We start from the raw sequence: 20561 nt of genomic DNA, 5'->3' as shown, positions 1-20561 counted from the left end.
TTTTTATCAATGTTCGCATTCAAACTTAAATACTGGTATTTTTTATTTTTTTTATTAAAGTTTGTTTTCATAATTAAATTAATTCTCAAAATTTAAATTTTATTAAGCCCGCCAAAACGAGCGGAATCCGAGCGGTAAGAGGCGGGGTGTGGTGTGACGTCATTCGAACTGTGAAAACCACGTCGCTTAAGCATTTTGTATGGAAAATTTTTTAATTCTTCAACAAGGAATTCCAGTAATTTTTTTACCAATGTTAACCGTCTATTAGAATTGATGTTATTAAAAAAAAGAAAATTGATTAAGATTTCATAGTTAAATTAATATTTTAAGTTAGAATATTTGCTTTTCCCGCCCGGTACGGTACTTGTACGGTATTTCCGTCGCTACTTGTTGACGTTCCCCGCGCGAATTCAGGACCACCGCGCAGAAAAGTAAAGACCAAAAGTAAAATAACGGTTTACAGCCCAGTTCACTGTGAGACTTTTCTGGGCGGCCGGCGGCCTGAAGTGTATCACATGCTATGTGACATGTATAATAATAAAAACTTCTAAGTTATGCAATAAACAACAACATATTATAAAGCACTATACGAATATGTATCTTTAGAAATCCATTTCATATAATAATAACAACAAATACGTTCATATATTTGACAAACCCAAATAAACCTTTGGCCTATACACCTCTCTCATCTAAACCAACCATCTCTCATGTAATAGAAAGAGATGCACCATAGGTGATCCGTTGTACGTACAAGTCACGACACATGTGACGTCAGAATTCTTTCGACCAATCGTGGAGCGTATACAGTCTATTGCTATTGAATTCTTTTTCAAGAACGTTTAACTAATTCAAAGAATAATAATATAGAAATATATTTAGAATCGATATTTTTTGATCTACATGAACATATTTTTTATAAGTCAAAATATTTTTCACTCAACTTCCTTATTTTATTAATGCATTTCAGTATAATTTGAGGCAAACTGGAAAGAATTATTATTTCTCGAACTAACGTCCGTAAGTATTAAAAGTATTTCCGCATGGTAGAAAAAATATGAAAATACTTACTACTATAAAATATGGACGCCCGGTCATATATGACTAGGGTTGCCAGATGGTCCAGATAAAAAAACCGAACATTTTTTATCAAAGTGTCCCCCCTTTGATTTTTTTTGGTACTATTTCTCGAAAATCAAAAAAAAATATATTTATGCTTGACCATCCACCTTTACTGAAAAGTATTGAAAAACCATGAAAAATGTATAAAAACGTCATAAAACCTATGATAGGTCTGTGATAACCAAAGGGATTTTTGATAATCATAAACCTCTTTGATTTTAACCAAAACAAACAGAAAATTACCGAAAATTTCTGAGGGTGATGAACACAATGAAACACTTAGTAAACATTAAAACTTATGTTTATTATTACTATTGGTAAGCAAAAAATCACTTTCTAACATATTTGGCACTAGATTCTACTGCTTTAAATAATCGTTTATTGCCTGAAATTGTGTCTTTTTAATTCAGTGCAATTGACATTTAAATTGAAGAAAACACACAATTCGCTTTTTACGGTATTCACACCTAGTCGATTTCTTTCGTAAGTCCATACATTACCCTTTACACTAAAAACTCTTTCTACGGAGGCATTGGAGACGGGAACACTGCACACATATTGCACCATTTTCAACAGATTTGAGCAAGTCTTGCTACCACCCGCCAGAATCGCTCACGGCTTTTGTTCTGTAAATTATCTCGTGAGGTATATACGAGTATGTCGCGTATTTAAAAAAATCGGACATTCTATTGTCTGGTTTTCCAAAGTTTTCTAGACCGGACAGCCGTTCAAAAAACCGTACTGTCCGGTCCAAAACCGGACAACTGGCAACCCTATATACGACCCTAAAACGCTGGAGGGGTTAAATCCCGGCTTGCAAAAGTAATTAATTTGTGTTAAATAATTTTAATTAATATATTAGTAAGTTTGCGTATCGTCCTTTAGGTATGATTTTTTATACTTATCAGTTCCAATTTTTAAAGTCAATAATTTTACGCATTAGAAATAAATAAATTTCAAATCATGCATGCACCCATGCATAGACAACTGAAATTAGTATGATTAATTATTTAATTAGGGTCAGCCCTCCAATGACATTGCTATGACTTTTATACTCGTAATGTCATTACTCATTAGTTATGACAGAACCAAGTAACGTCTTGACGTAACATTTTATCAAATATATTTTACTTCAAAGGCAATTAAAACTACCATAGTTCGTATTTCGTAGTTTCATAGTTTCGTACGGCAATGCATCAGTGTCAATTTCAGACACAAAGCTCTTTACATTGTATCACATCAGAAAACAAACATTGAACGTGTCAACATAAATTAACCACTCACGTGCACAATCACACAGATTGCCACATAATTTATGACAGAGTCAAATATTTAATTTCCTACACAAATGCAATTTTATTAAGTAGGTACTTAAATCATTATTACAAAAAGTGTTTTCCTCTGAACAAAAATAATTCACAAAAATGTATATACGGGTGTATCGGCACGCACCCGACAAACTTTAACCAGCTATTCCTTAGCACATTTGGAGTAAAAAATGTTATGGGCACTTTGCTGTCCGGTAACATTTTTTTTAATAAAAAATGTTTCATTCATATTTTCACCACTGTTTTATCCTTTGTCAAAGTTTGAAAACCCATCCGGTAATATTTTATTCGAGTTTCGTTGAATAATGTACGTACGTACCTACGTTGGCGCGCTTTTACAATCACAACGAAATGGTATGGCACCATTCGTCTCATTTTTAACTATTATTATTTAGTGTGTATGAAAGAGCGAAGATGCTTTTTGACACACTTGCTAATAACAGCTGTTGAACACGAGAAACAATGCCAATGACAGTGACGGAGTGTGGATTTTTTAATAATTCTTTGTTTTTAATTGAAAAAAAATGTTACCGGACAGCAAAGTGCCTATAACATTTTTTACTCCAAATGTGCTAAGGAAAAGCTGGTTAATGTTTGTCGGGTACGTGTCGATACACCTATATTATAAATACGGTGCGAGTCCCACATTTGGGAAGAAAGTTCAGATACCTTGGGAACCCGTTATACAACCAGGAGTCAACATCTAACAACCCAGGAAAACTTTATTTTAGTGCCTAGAAAGAAAATGAGAAACATTCGGATATCCAATGATGTATTGTATTTAGTCAATGGATATAGCAGATAGTAGCCAAGTACTGGTGGAAGCTATGCAGTCCGTTTCCGTATCTTTCGTATTATCAACAATAAACAAGTAATGAAACGTGTACAAAGTTTAGACTCGCTTAATTGTAAACATGTTGGTTTGGTATTAATTTTTAAATAAATAATATCATTACATTCAATTCACAAACACATCTAATATCAGTAGGTATTTTAATTGGATTAAAAAAGTATAGTGGAATAAAACCTCAAATTGTAATATTTTGACAGTCGTTAATATTGTCTTCAATGATTCATTTTAGTTATTTATTACAATACACAAGTCCTAACAAGTTATATAGCAATCGCCTGTGCCCTATTAGCCCGAGAAGTCGCTTTGGTTCTTCGAAAGCCCCGTTCAGACAGAGTGATTTTAGTTGAACGACTTTTATTGAACGACAATAATTGAACAAGATTTCGTTCAGACAACTCGAACCAAGATGGCGTCAAGTGAAGTTATCGCTGCGTGGGTCCCTATAATTTCGGACATTTTACGGAACGAACTTGAGAATATGAAAAAAAACGCAAAAAACGTTGTATGTGGGCCAGAGAATGATTTATAAGAAGAAACAAATTGGCTGCTTCTAACACTAGATTGAGAGATGGCCTTAGCAGATACCGAAGGCTATCGCAATGATTTGCGAATTTCGAAAGAATAATTTGATGTACCTACTGTTATCTAAAATTCAAGAAAAAATCCAAAAACATGATACAGTTATGCGCGTGGCTATCCTGGCAAAAACTAAGTTATAAATTACGCTGAGATATCTGGCAAGGACAACGGAGATGATTGGATTATTTGTACAGCGCCGTTTTCGTGAGAAAATTACCTCGAGGGTGCTTAACAACTTAATTAATGCATTTCATTTATTCCTATCACTTAGACTTATAACCAATTACTTTAGGCTAGTAACTAAGTTTCATAGCTAGAGACTTATGTACATAGTTAAAAAAAAATACGATATCATTATTTATAAAAGAAGTGTTCGTTGCAATAGTTGATGCCCTAAAATTTGTTATGAAGGTAAAAAAGATTTTTTTTATACATTCAGAGACGTGTTATTCCATAATAATAACTACCAAGTTATATGTTCACACGTTTCGATTTGGCGGGAAAATCGAACGATGACTCATACTTGAACAACAAAAGTAGACGGGCTTTCAACTTTCGTCGCTCAACTAAAAACTTGATCAACTCTGTTGAAAGTGTGGTCATAATTGTCGATTAGCTTTCAATTGTTTTTTTTTCTTTCATTACGTATAAAACATATTGTAAACCGTATCTACACTTATTACATAAAACATAATATAAAGCAAACAGTGAAGTGCTACTTTAACTTAAGTTACAGTCTGAGGTGACTAAAAGTGCAGTGAGTCATTATCTCAATCACAAACGATTGTTATTAATCATAAAACCATTTCCAATTTCTTGCACTGTGTTGTCGGGCGACGTAAAGGTACGCCGTATATTGTCTTCAGCCGGCGTCTAGCCGCTCGTTACCTTTTAAACCCGCTACTCGCTACCTGATTCTCGCTACTCGCTACTGGGATATTTAATTATTAATTAATTAAATTACAAACATTATGTCTTCAACAAGATCTGCTATGGAACATCAAAAAATAGTGAACTCGCTCACGGACTAAAAATAAAAAATATAGAAGAATTTATTCTCAATATAAATAATCTTCAAGTAAAGCCGGGGGTTACAGTGTTAACGGAAACGTATAACAGTGACTCTCCGCATTATAACTTATGTGATTACAAACATAAACATTAATAAAAACAATGGTATCGAAATATTCATTAATAACAAATATATCAACATTGTATCAATATTAGAACACAATGTAGATTCAATTAACTGCATAGAAATTCAACTCAACTACCTACAATAAAATGAATTATTATTTAATAACAATCTATAGAAATCATGGATCCAACTAGGGCTGCCACCTCTCCGGGTTTGACCCGGAGTCTACGGGTTTGAATGGTGCATGTCCGGGCTATATCTCCGGGTCAGACCGGGCGGTGCCTCGAACCAGACGACCATCACTGCGCGGAGCGCGTGACTGTCTGACTGAGTGAATGCACGATGAATTTTACGATGCCAAAATAATGAGAAACATAAAGTTTTTGAGGCCTTCTGATCAGGATCAATTAAAAAAAGAAGCCAATGAGGTTTACAGGAGAACTCTTGAATACATACAGAAAAATTATGATTTTGAGGATTCTGCGTTCAAAATCTTTTCCAAATTCGATCTAACAAGTGCAAGATACCGTTATGAAGATACCGTGGAAGCTCTCGAATCACTTGGTTTGAAAAATTTCGACGAAGATAAACTTTATGACGAGACCCGAAAATTAAACCAAGTATTTCCTCAGTTCGTACAATCTAGTAATTCAACATTGCCTGTTGATTTACGATGGGTTCAGTTATTCAAAGTCACCTCAACCTTCACCGAACTGCCAAAAATTATTGGAAAAAAAATTCAATACCTATAAGCAATGCTTTTGTTGAACGCGCCTTTTCTTTAGTGGGAAATTTGTGGACAGACGAGTGAAACAGCTTGTCAGTGGACATGGTGAAGGCAGAGTTAATTGTGAAGATTAATTACAACATGAATTGCTAAGAATTTGAAAAGTTTTTGAAGAAACTTGAGCAAGAAAAGATGCACAATCCCTTCAGAATGAAAAATATAGTTTTAAGTGTCAAGCTGGTCCAACTCAGCTTAGCACTAGCTAGGTCATTTATATTTAAAAAAACACATTACCAATGGTAATTTAGCATGACATTTTGCGTTAATTAAAAATTCATACTTAAAAAGTTTTATTGAATAAAAAAAACTATATTTCTAAAATCTCCGGGTCTACTGTTTTTGAAAGGTGGCAGCCCTAGATCCAACGCCAAATTATTTATCGAACAAATACGACAAATAATATCAAAATTAAAAAACAAAACTTGCAATCACCGGGGATTTCAATATCAACATTAACAAAAATATAGAGAGGATTATTTTTACTGTATGACAGAAAACAATTTTACATCATGTACAAATGAAAATACGCGGGAAATTCAACGTCAGAAACCATCTTGTATAAATCATTTTTGGACAAATACTAACATACAAGATCTCCATAAAATAAAAAAAAACGTTGTCTGGAAAAATAACATTACCGACCAACGCACGTGTATATTTTTGTATGAGGATGAAAAAAAAACACAGCCAAAAAAACTTGTTAGTGAACAAATCGTATACCAAATTAAATCTGCAGAAATTAATTGATAACTTGAAAACTGAAAATCGGCAGCGTGTAATCAATTGTGAAGAAGTTGAAATATGCTCAAAGAACTTCGAAAACAATTTATCCACGCATACAGAAAAATCCAAAACTGAAATTCCAAATCGTAATCTGGAAAAAAATAAATTCTTGAAACCGTGGATCACTTAGGGTCTATTAAATTCATTAAGAGAAAAAAGTAAGACTTACAAAAAAAACAATAAATTTCATAAACAACGTTGAATTAGATTGTCATTAGAAAAAAAATAAAATCAAATTGACGCGGTTAATCAAAATCATTAAGATGACTATTACAGACAAAAATAATAAGCTCTGAAAACAACCCTAAATAATCTGGCAAACAATCAACTGTGCAATAGAAAACAAAGCCTAGTCAAAAAAGTTAATTTTACAAAAGGATCGAAAAAAAACAATTATAGAAAATATACAAATTCTAAACTCACTATTCCAATTTAAAATGATCAGCGAAGTAGATATTTTAAACATACTTGAAAATATGGAAGGAGGGTCATCTCCAGGTTATGACAATATAACGCTACAAATTAAAATCTAAATTTTTAAAATCTATTAAAAGCATGTGAAATAACCATTATATCACCTAATTAATGTAAGTCTCAAAAATGGAATATTTCCTTCTAATTATAAGAAAACAATTATTTCACTTTTATTTAAAAGTGGAAATACCCAAAATGTATCAAATTATCGACCAATTTCCCTCATTTCAATATAGGCAAAATATTAAAAAAAAATTAAAATCTCAACTAATGGAATTTGTTGAAAACAACAAAATACTTCACAACAACCAATACGGATTCCGAAAAGCGCGAGGCACACAAGATGCAATTGCAAATCTCACATCACGCATATACAAAAGCCTAGACATGAGCAAAAAAGTGCTGGTATTTTCATAGATCTGAGAAAAGTTTTCGACAGTATATACCACACAAACTTATGGAAAAATTAGATAATCTGAACATTAAAAATAATGTAGCAAATTGGATAAAAAGCTACCTAAATAATCGCCCTCAATATGTCAAAATAAACAATGTAAATAGCGATGAAGATACATCTAATTATGGAATCCCACAAGGTATGGTACTGGGTCCAATATTATTAATCTTGTATGTAAACGGCATATTTTCTCAAAAACTTCATGGTAATACATATAACCTCTTATGCTGAGTCATAAAACTAAAAGCAACAGAAGACCTAAATAATCATAAAATCTGGTTTGACATAAATTTACTACCTCTAAATAGCGAATAAACTCACGTTAATTTTCAGTAAAATCAAATGACGTTCCACAAAATTTTGACATAATTATACATGACAATTTAAAAAAGAACATAATAAAAAAACTGTTTTACATTGAAAATTTCAAATAAAATTAAATACTTAGGAATAATAATAGACAAAAATCTAAACTGGAAAGATCAAATCAACCTAAACGTCAACAAAATAAGAAAATTAATTTAAATATTTTAGAAAATTCGAAATTTTATCTCATTGGAAATTCTAACATCAGTACAATCAAATCTCCATTACGCTGTAATCAGCGTGGAGATGCATACAAAAAAATCTACTCCCTGTTGAAATTGTACAACGTCTAATTATAAAAATAATATTGACAAAACCAAGAGATTATCCAACAACCTAATTTTTGAAGAATTTAAAGTTTTAAAATTAAACGATCTTGTCCAAAAAAACATAATAATTCAAATAATAAAAGAAAAAGAGACTGCTTTTTAACTGAAAGTTGTACTCGTCAAAAACATATATTTCCAACACAAAAATGTAACACCACTTTTGCTCAACATCATTACATATATCAAGGGAAAAAATACTTCAACAGCCTACCCGAAAATATCAGAACAATCGAAAACGATAAACACCTACTAAAAGAGAAAGAAAAGTTCAATGCAAAAATACCAAAATGATAAAACTATCATTTTAATTAATTATAAATTTTAATAATCATATTTCCATAAATCATAATTACAAACACTAGTTTCGGAGAATTTGAACAATTCATCAAATTTCAACGTTGATTTTCAAGTTCTGTGTAGAATTTTTTCAAGTTCTGTTTTTATTTCATTTTTGTCAAGCAACTAGCCTATAATGATATAATATCATAACTTGAATAGGACTTCACAGATCCCGAAAATGAACGTTGAAATGTGATGGATTGTTCAAATTCCAAAGTTAATTTTCAAGTTCTGTGAACGATTTTTCAAGTTCTGTTTTTATTTCAGTTCTGTCGAGCAACTAGCCTATAATGATATAATAACAGAACTTGAAAAGGACATTCACAGAACCCGTAAATGAAATTTGATAAATGGTTCAAATTTTCCTAAACAACCCGTCCTAAATATTTAATTTTATGAATTATTTTAGTTAACATGAATGATTATACTCTGTAAATTGATTAAATAATTTTTTTTAATTAATAAAAACAATTCTGTGGCAAAGAAATAGTTGGCATTATCTGTTTTCTTGCTAACCTCTTGCACAGTTTTTTATTGACTGAGCAGCGAAGTCCTGTTTTGACTCAACCAATTTGCATTAAAATCTGCGTAAAGTCCGGGCAACATTAGATGAAAGATGAAAAGATGAAAGATGGGCAGATGAAACATTGTGATTGGACAAATATTTTGTTTTCACTTGCACGGATTCTGAAGATGTCGCCACGTTACGACATATTTATTATCGTTATCAAATATTTAAACTTACTATACACATGTCATAATATCCATTTGCAACTGATCATTTTGATCAATTAGCTCATTCTGGTTGTGTGATGGGTTGTATAATATGTATATTTATTTAGTTATTTATGTTTCACCTTATCGTGTCAAGTTGTTTTGACACTGCACGTGTTTGTTTATCAGTGCTATAAAATTTCACCACATGAAAGTGAAGAAATCTATGTATTTTTATGTAAATGTAAAAAAGGTCAACATTTTAACGATTTTCGAAATTAAAAAATTGTAAACAAAAATAAGATTTTTTGAATAATTTATAAGAAACGATAATAACATGTTTTGCTATCACTGTTATTTAAATATGTTTTGTAAAGGTTTTACATAACATGTTTATAAATAACAATACACAAAATTAAATTTAAAAACATAATAATAAAGTTACAATGGGTTATTTTGTATAATATGTTTTATACTGCTCTACCATTAGAAGCATTTGCTTGTGGATGGAAGAGGAGTGTATTTGAAAAAAAAATTAAAAAATAGTAGATAGTAATGCACGGCCCTGAGCCAAACGGCGCTGATGCGAATAAAATTTTATTGCCCTTGTTAAAACCATTAGACTTATAGTATTTTTGTGTAGTGTTTTTTTTATGAAAAGTAATCTCAAGGGCGATGTGTAATGCTACGTATACATACTGAACTGAACCTCGACTAATGTGAAAGGAAAGAAGCAACCGCAAATGGCGCGAAAAGCCGCTTGCAGTTGCTTTGTTCCTTTCCCGTAACTCGTGGCTCAGTTCGCATTGAAGTTCGCAAATGTATACGTACCATTAGGTGTTGGTGTTAGGCATTATCAGCTCCTTGGAAATACGGCGCTCGGAGCAGACTGCTCCAATTGCGCCCACATAAGTTCGGCCCTGGTAACGGAACGAATCATGAAATTATAATAGGTTAGGTTAGGTTTTTTTGACACATTTCATTTATCTTAAGGCGAAGCTTAATGCCAAATAACTATTTTGATTAATCTTTATAACAAATTGGTATACATTATGAATACCAAAAAATGAATATAGAAATGTATGAACGCATAAAGGAAACAACTTTAAAAAATACTGTATTGTAGCTAAGATTATCTGTGACAATTTCACTTGATTAATTTTTGCTTTCTTAATAACTTACAAAATAAATACAAACAAGTTTTGTGCTTGATATCGAACGTTTCTAGACTCAGTTTGTCAAGCGATTGTAATGCCTATTACCTACAATATAAGGCATACCAAGAATATAGACATTTTTGGCTTGTAGCTTTCTCTTATGTGTTCTGTTTTGTTATGAAACCGTTTGCGAAATAGCAATAATATGACCATTGACATTGTTTCACATCACTTACAGACAGTTTAGCAACTATCTTTTGACGCATATTACGAAATAGTAAAACTGCCCCATGACCTTTTTATACTTCTACTTTGATCTTAATTTCCAATCAATCTTTTCTAGTTGTTCCAACGTAACATAATACAATAATGTCATCATGCATGTTCTTTTGATATTGTTGTAGGTATTTAGTATTTTTAATATTGTTGTATTTAGTATTTTTGATATTGTTGTATTTATATTTTTGATATTGTTGTATTTATTATTTTTGATATTGTTGTATTCAGTATTTTTGATATTGTTGTATTTAGTATTTTTGATATTGTTGTATTTAGTATTTTTGATATTGTTTTATTTTTAGTATTTTTGATATTGTTGTATTTAGTATTTTTAAAATATTCAATATAGAAATCTTATTTACTTACCTCTACTATTCATTATTGCTACGAAATGCTTCTTTTTATTTATATATTTTCGTTTTTTACCGTTTCTCCTTTACCGTACCTTTCTGTGTTCTAAATTTATAATCTTCACTGTAAAATCATTGTATATACCAGGGCTTCCCAAACTTTTTTCAACTGTGACGCCCTTGGGAAGTTGCCATATTTTTGCGACGCCCCCCCCCCCCCCCCGGTGACTAAAAAATCTAAGCCCCCCCGCCGCTCATTTGTACCAAGCGTAGTATTTTGAAGCTCCCCCCTGAACCCCATTAACACAAATAAAACATGAAATCAAGATACCAAAATATTATTCAATAATAGTGGATTCAACACCAGATATTTCCCACATTGACCAATTAACTTTCGTGATCCGATACATTCAAACCGACGGTACGCCCGTTGAACGTTTTCTTAAGTTTATCGCAAATGTCGGTCACAAATCACAAGACATAGCAAATGCTATTATTAAAACATTGGACATGATTGAAATTAATATATTAGACTGTAGAGGCCAGTCGTATGATAATGCCGCAAATATGTCAGGCATTTACAATGGATTACAGGCCAAAATAAAAGAAATATGTCCCCTAGCAGAATATATACCCTGCTCTGCACATTCGCTTAACCTAGTGGGTGAATGTGCCGCTGAATGCGCTCAAGAAGCTTGTTGGTTCTTTGGTCTCCTTCAAGAAATCTACACATTTTTTACAGCTTCAACTCAAAGATGGCAAACTCTACAAGCACAAATAATCCTAGGTAATGATAAAAAAATAAAACTACTGTCAAAAATCCATCTGACACACGCTGGTCAGCTCGAGCAGATGCTTGCAAAAGTTTGAAAGAGTCATTTCCAGAAATTTGCAATGCTTTAATTGCTATCGAGAGCAATACAGAGGAAAAACGTTCTGTTGTATGTGAAGCTAAAGACATAAGATTGAAATTAGAACGACTAGAAACTGCTTTCATGATCGTGTTTTGGGGTTTTATTTTAGTTCACATGAATAAAACCAATAAAAAATTACAGTCCGTTGATATTGATATTTGTACAGTTATTCAAATGTATGACAGTCTGATTCTAATAATTTCTTCAGAAAGGGAAAATTTTAATAAATATGAAGAGCAAGCCTTAGAATTCGCATTAGTCAGAGAATATGAAAAGGACATCAAGAGGATACGGAAGAGAAAACTCACAGCAGATGAATCTGCCGAAGATATTACTTTTTCATTATCTGGTCGGGAAACATTTAGAGTGACAGTATATTTAGTAATTATAGACAGACTTGTCGTTGAACTTCAAAAGAGACGAGATGCGTACAGCAATTTTTATACCAAATTTTCGTTTTTAAGCAATTTGGTCAATTTGAACACCGAAGAAGTTCAAAATAGTGCTAGTATGTTAGTAACAATATATTCTAGTGATTTAGAAAAGTGCTTTGTTGATGAATGTATCCATCTACGTTCTTATTTAAGAACGATAGCTCGAGATGGAGATCTGCCCCGAACAACCAAAGCGATTTTACAGGTTCTAAGAAAAAAAGAACTTGAAACAATTTATCCAAACATTGACATAGCCTTAAAAATGTGCGTATCGACGGCAGTCAGCAATTGCAGTGGCGAGCGGAGTTTTTCCTGTCTAAAGAGAGTGAAAAATTATCTTCGCTCAACCATGACAGACAGGAGATTAAATTCGTTAGCCATACTTAACATTGAATCCAAATTACTGCTCTCTTTAAACTATGACGATGTTATTGACAACTTCGCAAAACAAAAATGTAGACGCAGAGATGTTTAATTTTTTTTGTGATTAGTATATACCAATTTTTAAATTTAATTCCCGTAATTAACCTGCTTGAAATTTAAATGCAAATGCATATTTAACTTGTGACCAACCTTTGTTTCCGTATGTTTCACAAAAAAATGTTTTCCATATTGCTCATCGTGCGTTTAATGTACATTTTATTAACATACGAGTGTACCAATCTAGGCACTGTTTTTCAAGTAAATACTTTAAAACCTCAATTTTTTCTGTCTCCTTTAATTTCTCGAAACGTGTACATTCATTCTCAAAATCATAAATTTGATGTACACATCACTGGTATTATAAGTAAGTCAGGCAGTGCCTTAGTGGGTTTTCATTTCTTGTTTTCTTATTATGTTATTACATACAATTTGTTATTTTATATTATGTTATTATATACTATTTTCTATTATACATTATATGTACAAAGAAATGTGAATAAGTAAGGTTAAAAAAGTGGGTGTGTCAAGCCTACGCAAGACAGAAGTGAAACTTCTAGTATTCCTCTCTCTCTATTTTCATTTCATCATCTCTATTTTCTCTCTTAGGTTAGTTTGAAAATTAGAGGTTAAATAATTCAACGACGAAGCATGGATTTGCTTTTTCTAATATTTTCTTATAGATGAATGACGTTCGATTAATGTATAGTTCCAAAAATTTTCAATTTATTCACAAGTATACAATATTACATAAATAACAATATTACAATTAAAAATTACAAAGAAATTACAATGACAATTTACCAATCATGTGCCATTTTCATTGTCAATTTCATGAATATCATTTCCTAATGTCGTGATAATTGGGTTATGGTAACTAAAGTGCGAGATATATACATGAGCACTTAAATCCTTAATGAATCGTGCAAAAACTGCATCGATTGTTGTCCCGTGTCGGGAGAGAACGTTCGTGAGCGGCTCCCCCACCTCAACAAGCGCATATGGTGAGAGAGGGACAGTGAACGGTGAGCGGTGGTGGGGGTACCCGCATTTTCGTGTCGATCCTGACTCGGTTTTACTCCGTCCCCGAAAATTCATTACGCGCCTAAAGAAGTTTCACTTCAAAAAATATATACATATAAATACATATTAAAGTTCCTAATAGACATACCTAATTTAAGGAGTCAAAATATATTCCATATTGAAATAATTAATAACAATATTGCATACTTCAATCCACTGTCTCGAATGTGTCGTCTGTACAACACAGTTGAATGCGACCTTATAAATATATTCGCAAACAGTCTCGCACATTTTAAAAAACAAATTAACAATCTTCTACCATAATATGTCATGGAGAACAGTTATAATTTGTTAATAACAGTTATTAGCTTTATTATTCTCCTTTTTTTCTTCCTCATCTTTCTCTGTACACTCACTATATTTTATATTTCATGTTTTATATTCGTGTTTTATATTCATGTTTTATATTTCTTTTTGATTATTATTATTTCTGTTTTTTCTCACTACTAGCATCTTCGCCTAGTAACAACTGAACCTTGTTTACGCATGCTGTGAACATTTTTAATTGGAGTGTTAATATCTGTGCACATTCCCACGCAATAATATTAATGTAATAATTTAATAAGTTAACACTCTGTAAGTGTTTCAAACAATAAATAAATAAATCATTGATCCATTGGTTAACACTTGATGTTTTTCCTGAAAACTTTTCGAGTAAAAATCTTTCTGCTGTTTTTCCTAGATTTTTATTTTCACCACCCTTACTATTATTATTTTCAGAAAGTCTCGTATCATGTTTAATTTCGTCCAGGTATTGTTCACCAAATTGTAAATTCCCACCTTCATCTAAGTAAATTTTCCTCAAATTCAGTTAAAATTAAAACTTAAAGTTAAAACTCAAAAGTTAAGGTAATTCCTATATTTTTTTTACATTAACCCAACACAAGAGGCTCTGAGGAAAATAATTTCCCTCAGGGCCTCTGTCATTTTTGAAGATGCTGTGTGGAGGGTCTTTTTGAGGAGAGGAAGGAGTGAACGTGGGTCTTGAAGAGACCCATGTTGTAGGAAGGAGGAAACACAGAGCCCGGCAAATCGTTCCACAGCCGAGCTGTTGAACACAATAACGAGTCGTAGAAGCAACCCGTTTGACATTTGTCACATGACAAATGTCAACCGAGTACATATGTTGGGCGCGCGTTTGGTGTGTTTCCCGACTATGCACCGGTGCCGAGGGGATCAATGATGCTAGTTCCTTGGAGCATCTTCCATTGAAATACCGGTTAATAAATATTTTCCGTGTTTGATGTTTTTTCTTTAGAGAATTCTGAATTTTAGTAAAAACGTCCGTAGTTGTTATGGCGGTGTGTTTTCTTGCAAGTTTCAAATCATCAGGAATATCAAATAAATGTTCATCGGGTGACTCGATTGAAGTTATGCAGTTCACACCGGTTTTTCCACCCAATGCTGCTAACACTGTAAATGTGAATCGTAACTTTTCCATTTTTCTTCACTAAAAATATCGTTTTATAAGACAAATAAAACAATGCGTTGCTCTGAAGTACAAAGAAACGACATTTAAAGTTTATTTGTCGTCCTTTTTTATATTAAAAAATTACATTATTTTTATTAGTCACTCAGTCAGCCACATAGCGAGTACACAATGCTGTTCATAAATAAATGCTGTTTAAGTGTAACCAAGACAACACATAAGTGACATTTGAAAAGTGCATAAAATAAAATTCGTAATTTAAACAAAAAGGGATCCTAGGCATTTCTAGGTAGGTACTTATTAGTGAGTACTTATTCCTTTACATAAATAATTGATCATTTAAATTTTTTATGTTTTATTGATTATCCCTATTAATATTATAACTGCGAAAGTGTATATGTGTGTGTTTGTATAGGTATATGTTACTTCTTCATGCAAAAAAACTACTGAACCGATTGTGATGAAACTTGGTATGTAAAAAAAAGATAGCTGGCAGTGTTGCCAACGAGGGCGATATATCGCAGTTAGGCTACTCAGAACGAGAATCGGCGCTGAAAAAATCTAAAAGGCGACTGGGAGTCAAGTTAAAAACATAATTTTCACGTAAAAACATCAATTTTAAACAATTCTCTAGCCACACCCCCCCCCCCATGAATTTTTTTTCGGGACAAATTTTATTTTCTTGAAATTCTCTAGCCACCCCCCCCCCCCCTCCCACGAAATTTTTATTTTCACGTAAAACCCACCTAACTACAAATTCGGCTACTTTAGGTACTTGTTAAAATTTATAATATGTGGTCGCTAGAGGGGCGCCGATGAGGTGCTTGCCTAGGGCGCTCTCAACAGTTAATCCGCCTCTGGGTGTTAGGCATTATCAGCTCCTTGGAAATACGGCGCTCGGAGCAGACTGCTCCAATTGCGCCCACATAAGTTCGGCCCTGGTAACGGAACGAATCATGAAATTATAATAGGTTAGGTTAGGTTTTTTTGACACATTTCATTTATCTTAAGGCGAAGCTTAATGCCAAATAACTATTTTGATTAATCTTTATAACAAATTGGTATACATTATGAATACCAAAAAATGAATATAGAAATGTATGAACGCATAAAGGAAACAACTTTAAAAAATACTGTATTGTAGCTAAGATTATCTGTGACAATTTCACTTGATTAATTTTTGCTTTCTTAATAACTTACAAAATAAATACAAACAAGTTTTGTGCTTGATATCGAACGTTTCTAGACTCAGTTTGTCAAGCGATTGTAATGCCTATTACCTACAATATAAGGCATACCAAGAATATAGACATTTTTGGCTTGTAGCTTTCTCTTATGTGTTCTGTTTTGTTATGAAACCGTTTGCGAAATAGCAATAATATGACCATTGACATTGTTTCACATCACTTACAGACAGTTTAGCAACTATCTTTTGACGCATATTACGAAATAGTAAAACTGCCCCATGACCTTTTTATACTTCTACTTTGATCTTAATTTCCAATCAATCTTTTCTAGTTGTTCCAACGTAACATAATACAATAATGTCATCATGCATGTTCTTTTGATATTGTTGTAGGTATTTAGTATTTTTAATATTGTTGTATTTAGTATTTTTGATATTGTTGTATTTATATTTTTGATATTGTTGTATTTATTATTTTTGATATTGTTGTATTCAGTATTTTTGATATTGTTGTATTTAGTATTTTTGATATTGTTGTATTTAGTATTTTTGATATTGTTTTATTTTTAGTATTTTTGATATTGTTGTATTTAGTATTTTTAAAATATTCAATATAGAAATCTTATTTACTTACCTCTACTATTCATTATTGCTACGAAATGCTTCTTTTTATTTATATATTTTCGTTTTTTACCGTTTCTCCTTTACCGTACCTTTCTGTGTTCTAAATTTATAATCTTCACTGTAAAATCATTGTATATACCAGGGCTTCCCAAACTTTTTTCAACTGTGACGCCCTTGGGAAGTTGCCATATTTTTGCGACGCCCCCCCCCCCCCCCCCCGGTGACTAAAAAATCTAAGCCCCCCCGCCGCTCATTTGTACCAAGCGTAGTATTTTGAAGCTCCCCCCTGAACGGGTCACGTAGTATGGGTACGTTACCTAATAAAAATTTGTCAGAAAAACCCCAAATAGTATCTAATTTTTTATTAGAAAATAAAGAACACAACATAAAAACAAAAAACATAAAAAAACATTTTTTCTTTGGTATTAATGAGAAGGATGTGCTTGCTTTTCTGAGCATAGTTTTTCAAAACGAGGGTGAAGTTTCGAAATTGCCACTCTCGTCTCTGCCTCTAAATTTATTTTTGATCTGTACTTATTCTTAATTGCTGCAACTGCAGAGAAACCTGTCTCACACAAGTATGATGTCGCAAACGGTAATAAAACCCTTAACGCTGCAGTGCTGATGGAACGATATTCTCGCTATAAAGATTGCCTTACGACGCCCCTGGGATGATCCCGCGGCGCCCCGGGGCGTCGCGACTCACAGTTAGGGAAGCCCTGGTATAGACCATAAAACCAGGGCCGGCCCTGATCCAAACAGCGCCTGGCGCGAGTAAAATTTGCCCCCCTTGTAAAAACCAGTAGGCATTGGGCAGTGGGCAGTGGGCAGTGGGTGAAATCTGTAATCAACAATATTTTTGTATAGCGCAGTTATTAAGAAAATAAATCGTAGTATATAAATATATATAAATTTACTTGCTGCCATATTTATCAGCTTCATATTTCATGAAAACAATTAATATTTTTATTATTTCAATCCTTCTAAATTCTCAGGCCCACCCAGACTTCCAATATGGGGCAGCTATTGGATCCTGCTGGCTCTAGACTACAAGTTCCCCGCGAGAGCTCTCACCTGGCTCTCGAAAACCTACAACAGCCCCCTCGTGGGACTCTACCTCGGACACTTCCCCACCGTGGTAGCGCACGGCCGGTTGGTCAAGGTGGTGCTCAATAAGCTCGAGTTTGACGGCAGGATGCCCGTGATACTGGGAACTCTTAGGGGAGAAGGGAAGAAACTAGGTAACACAATGAAATCAATTCTTTTTAGTTCGAATAATATATTGGGCTTCAAACTGTCTGAATGTTATATTCAATGTAATCCGAACCAACTTCGTTTAAAATTTGGTTAAATAATAGATAATTTAAACAAAAGGGAGATATGGCATGGAAGCATGCAGACTGTCACTTAGCTATGACCAAACTGCAAAAACTATCGGCAGAGTCAATGAATGTTATGCACTTTTGTGCGAGCGGTATCATAAGAATAATGCTTCATGGCCCATCTTTCTGGTTGTCTTCTTCTTCACATGTGTTAGGGATATTTGGTCATATTAGTGGGATGCTGAAGTGAGACCTTCTTAGTTTCGGTCCCTATCTTTCCGTCAATAATAGAGTTCTGTAAATAACCTTGTTGAATGGCATTAAATAATGTTAATGTTCTGTAAATTGGATACATTATTTCATCTTTCTAAAATAAAATGCTAAAAGCTTAATTTAAAGCATTAAAAGATAAACTAAGCATTGTGTCATAGAAAGTATTGTGAAACAAGGAAATTCCAATAGAGGAACCCCCCGTTAATTTCATATGCGAAACATTTATGTTTTACAAGTAAACAACCCCATAATATCCATAACTTCAACCTTGAGAATTTTGTATAATCATTAGTTCGAAGTCAAGTCGAATATAACTCCTCGATCTGGTCCCCCCATCATAAAATACATTCAGATTCAATAGAAAAAATTCAACACAAAATAAGACACATTAATTTCAAACTCGGTATTCCCATTGAAAGTATGAACTATAATTTTTAATGAAAAAATTAAATTTATTAAAACTCTTAGATCGAAGAAATATATCCGAATTAATATTTATGTTTAAAATTGTAAATAGTATAGTGTAGACAGCCTTGATTTAATTAACCTCATTGAATTTCATGTACCCATAAGAGCTACTCGTTCTAAAACCCTGTTTAATTGTAACAATTCCAAGACTGAGCATTTCAAACACTCGCTTGTACCTAGATTACATGAAGTTAGTAATAGATACGCAGATCTAGCGGATCTGTTTAACTGCACAGAAGCTAGGTACAAAAAGGCTTTACTATCATATCTTCTAAATCATTACTAATCAATGTAAGTCTACTCATTGTTGATAATATTTTGCATGTAGGTACTTGTATCTCATTCTAGTATTAATTTTATACTTTTTGTCGACATTTTCTGATCAAATGCCACAGTTAATTGTTATTCTGTGACATAAATTATGATGTATAATATATTTTTACCGTTGATATTCAATAAATTAATACCAAAATAAGTCAAAGTTACCGATAGAAATCGGTAGAATAACGAAAAATATGAAAACAAGTGCTCTGCATATGACATTTTGATAACATTACGAAGATACTATGTATTTAAACTCAACGGCGGCGCCTATTTAGAATATTATCATTTATTTATTATTAAAAAGTCATAACTTTATAAATTACTTTTTGTAAGCGGTTGTTTTTGATAAAGGTTTAAATTTAATGATAAAACACGGTTAGAAATTTTTTACTCTAAAAAAGTTTTTTTTTTACATATTCTGAATGATTAGAGAAATGAGATATCAATTAAATTGTAAAACGAATCTATTTTACAGGGATCTTCTTTACTGATGGGGCCTACTGGCACGAACAACGTAGGTTTACATTACGATACATGAGAGACTGGGGTTTCGGTTGTCGAAGCACTCGACTGGAAGGAATCACATCTGATGAAATTGGACAGCTTATAAACCTCATGAGGAATCCCACAAAGGATCAGGTATAATGCAAATATTAATCTTTAAATAAATAACACGGGTTTATTATGTACATGTGCCATTTGTGGCCTCTAATACAAAATATCTACCCAAATACACTATTATAATCACAATTGATTTCATACTCTTGATTTTGTCCTTTTAATTGCTTAATCAATTATTTGGTAGCTGAGAGTTTCTCATTTGCTTCTGTACGAAGTTATTGAGTGTCTTTAAAAGGTGGATACAGATAAGGTTTAGGTTAAATAACAACTGCACAAATATCAGAGCGATGCACTACATCGTGTAATATTTTTAATCGAGCCGCTATCAATAACACACCTTACGCAGATGGCGATAAGGCTTAAATTCCCGTTTCACACTACCCACCTTTTTTGATTTATGCAAGAAAA

At 32.7% G+C, this 20561-nt stretch overlaps 1 protein-coding gene across 1 annotated transcript in view; it reads left to right on the top strand.

Moving 5' to 3' along the window:
• Positions 1 to 20561, top strand: part of LOC149422954 (putative cytochrome P450 304a1) — a 32500-nt gene that overhangs the window by 2073 nt on the left and 9866 nt on the right. The window contains exons 2-3 of the mRNA XM_089633031.1: positions 18141 to 18386; positions 20008 to 20171. Of these exons, the coding sequence (XP_089489157.1) occupies positions 18141 to 18386; positions 20008 to 20171 (410 nt within the window). The remainder of the gene's footprint in view (positions 1 to 18140; positions 18387 to 20007; positions 20172 to 20561) is intronic.

The sequence above is a fragment of the Hesperophylax consimilis genome, chromosome 6 (assembly GCF_061612785.1).
Source record: "Hesperophylax consimilis isolate HC1 chromosome 6, BYU_Hcon_1.0, whole genome shotgun sequence".
In the NCBI taxonomy this organism is placed as follows: Eukaryota; Metazoa; Arthropoda; class Insecta; order Trichoptera; family Limnephilidae; genus Hesperophylax; species Hesperophylax consimilis.
Note: the sequence above shows the minus strand (reverse complement) of the source record. Positions and strands in the feature narration are given on the sequence as shown.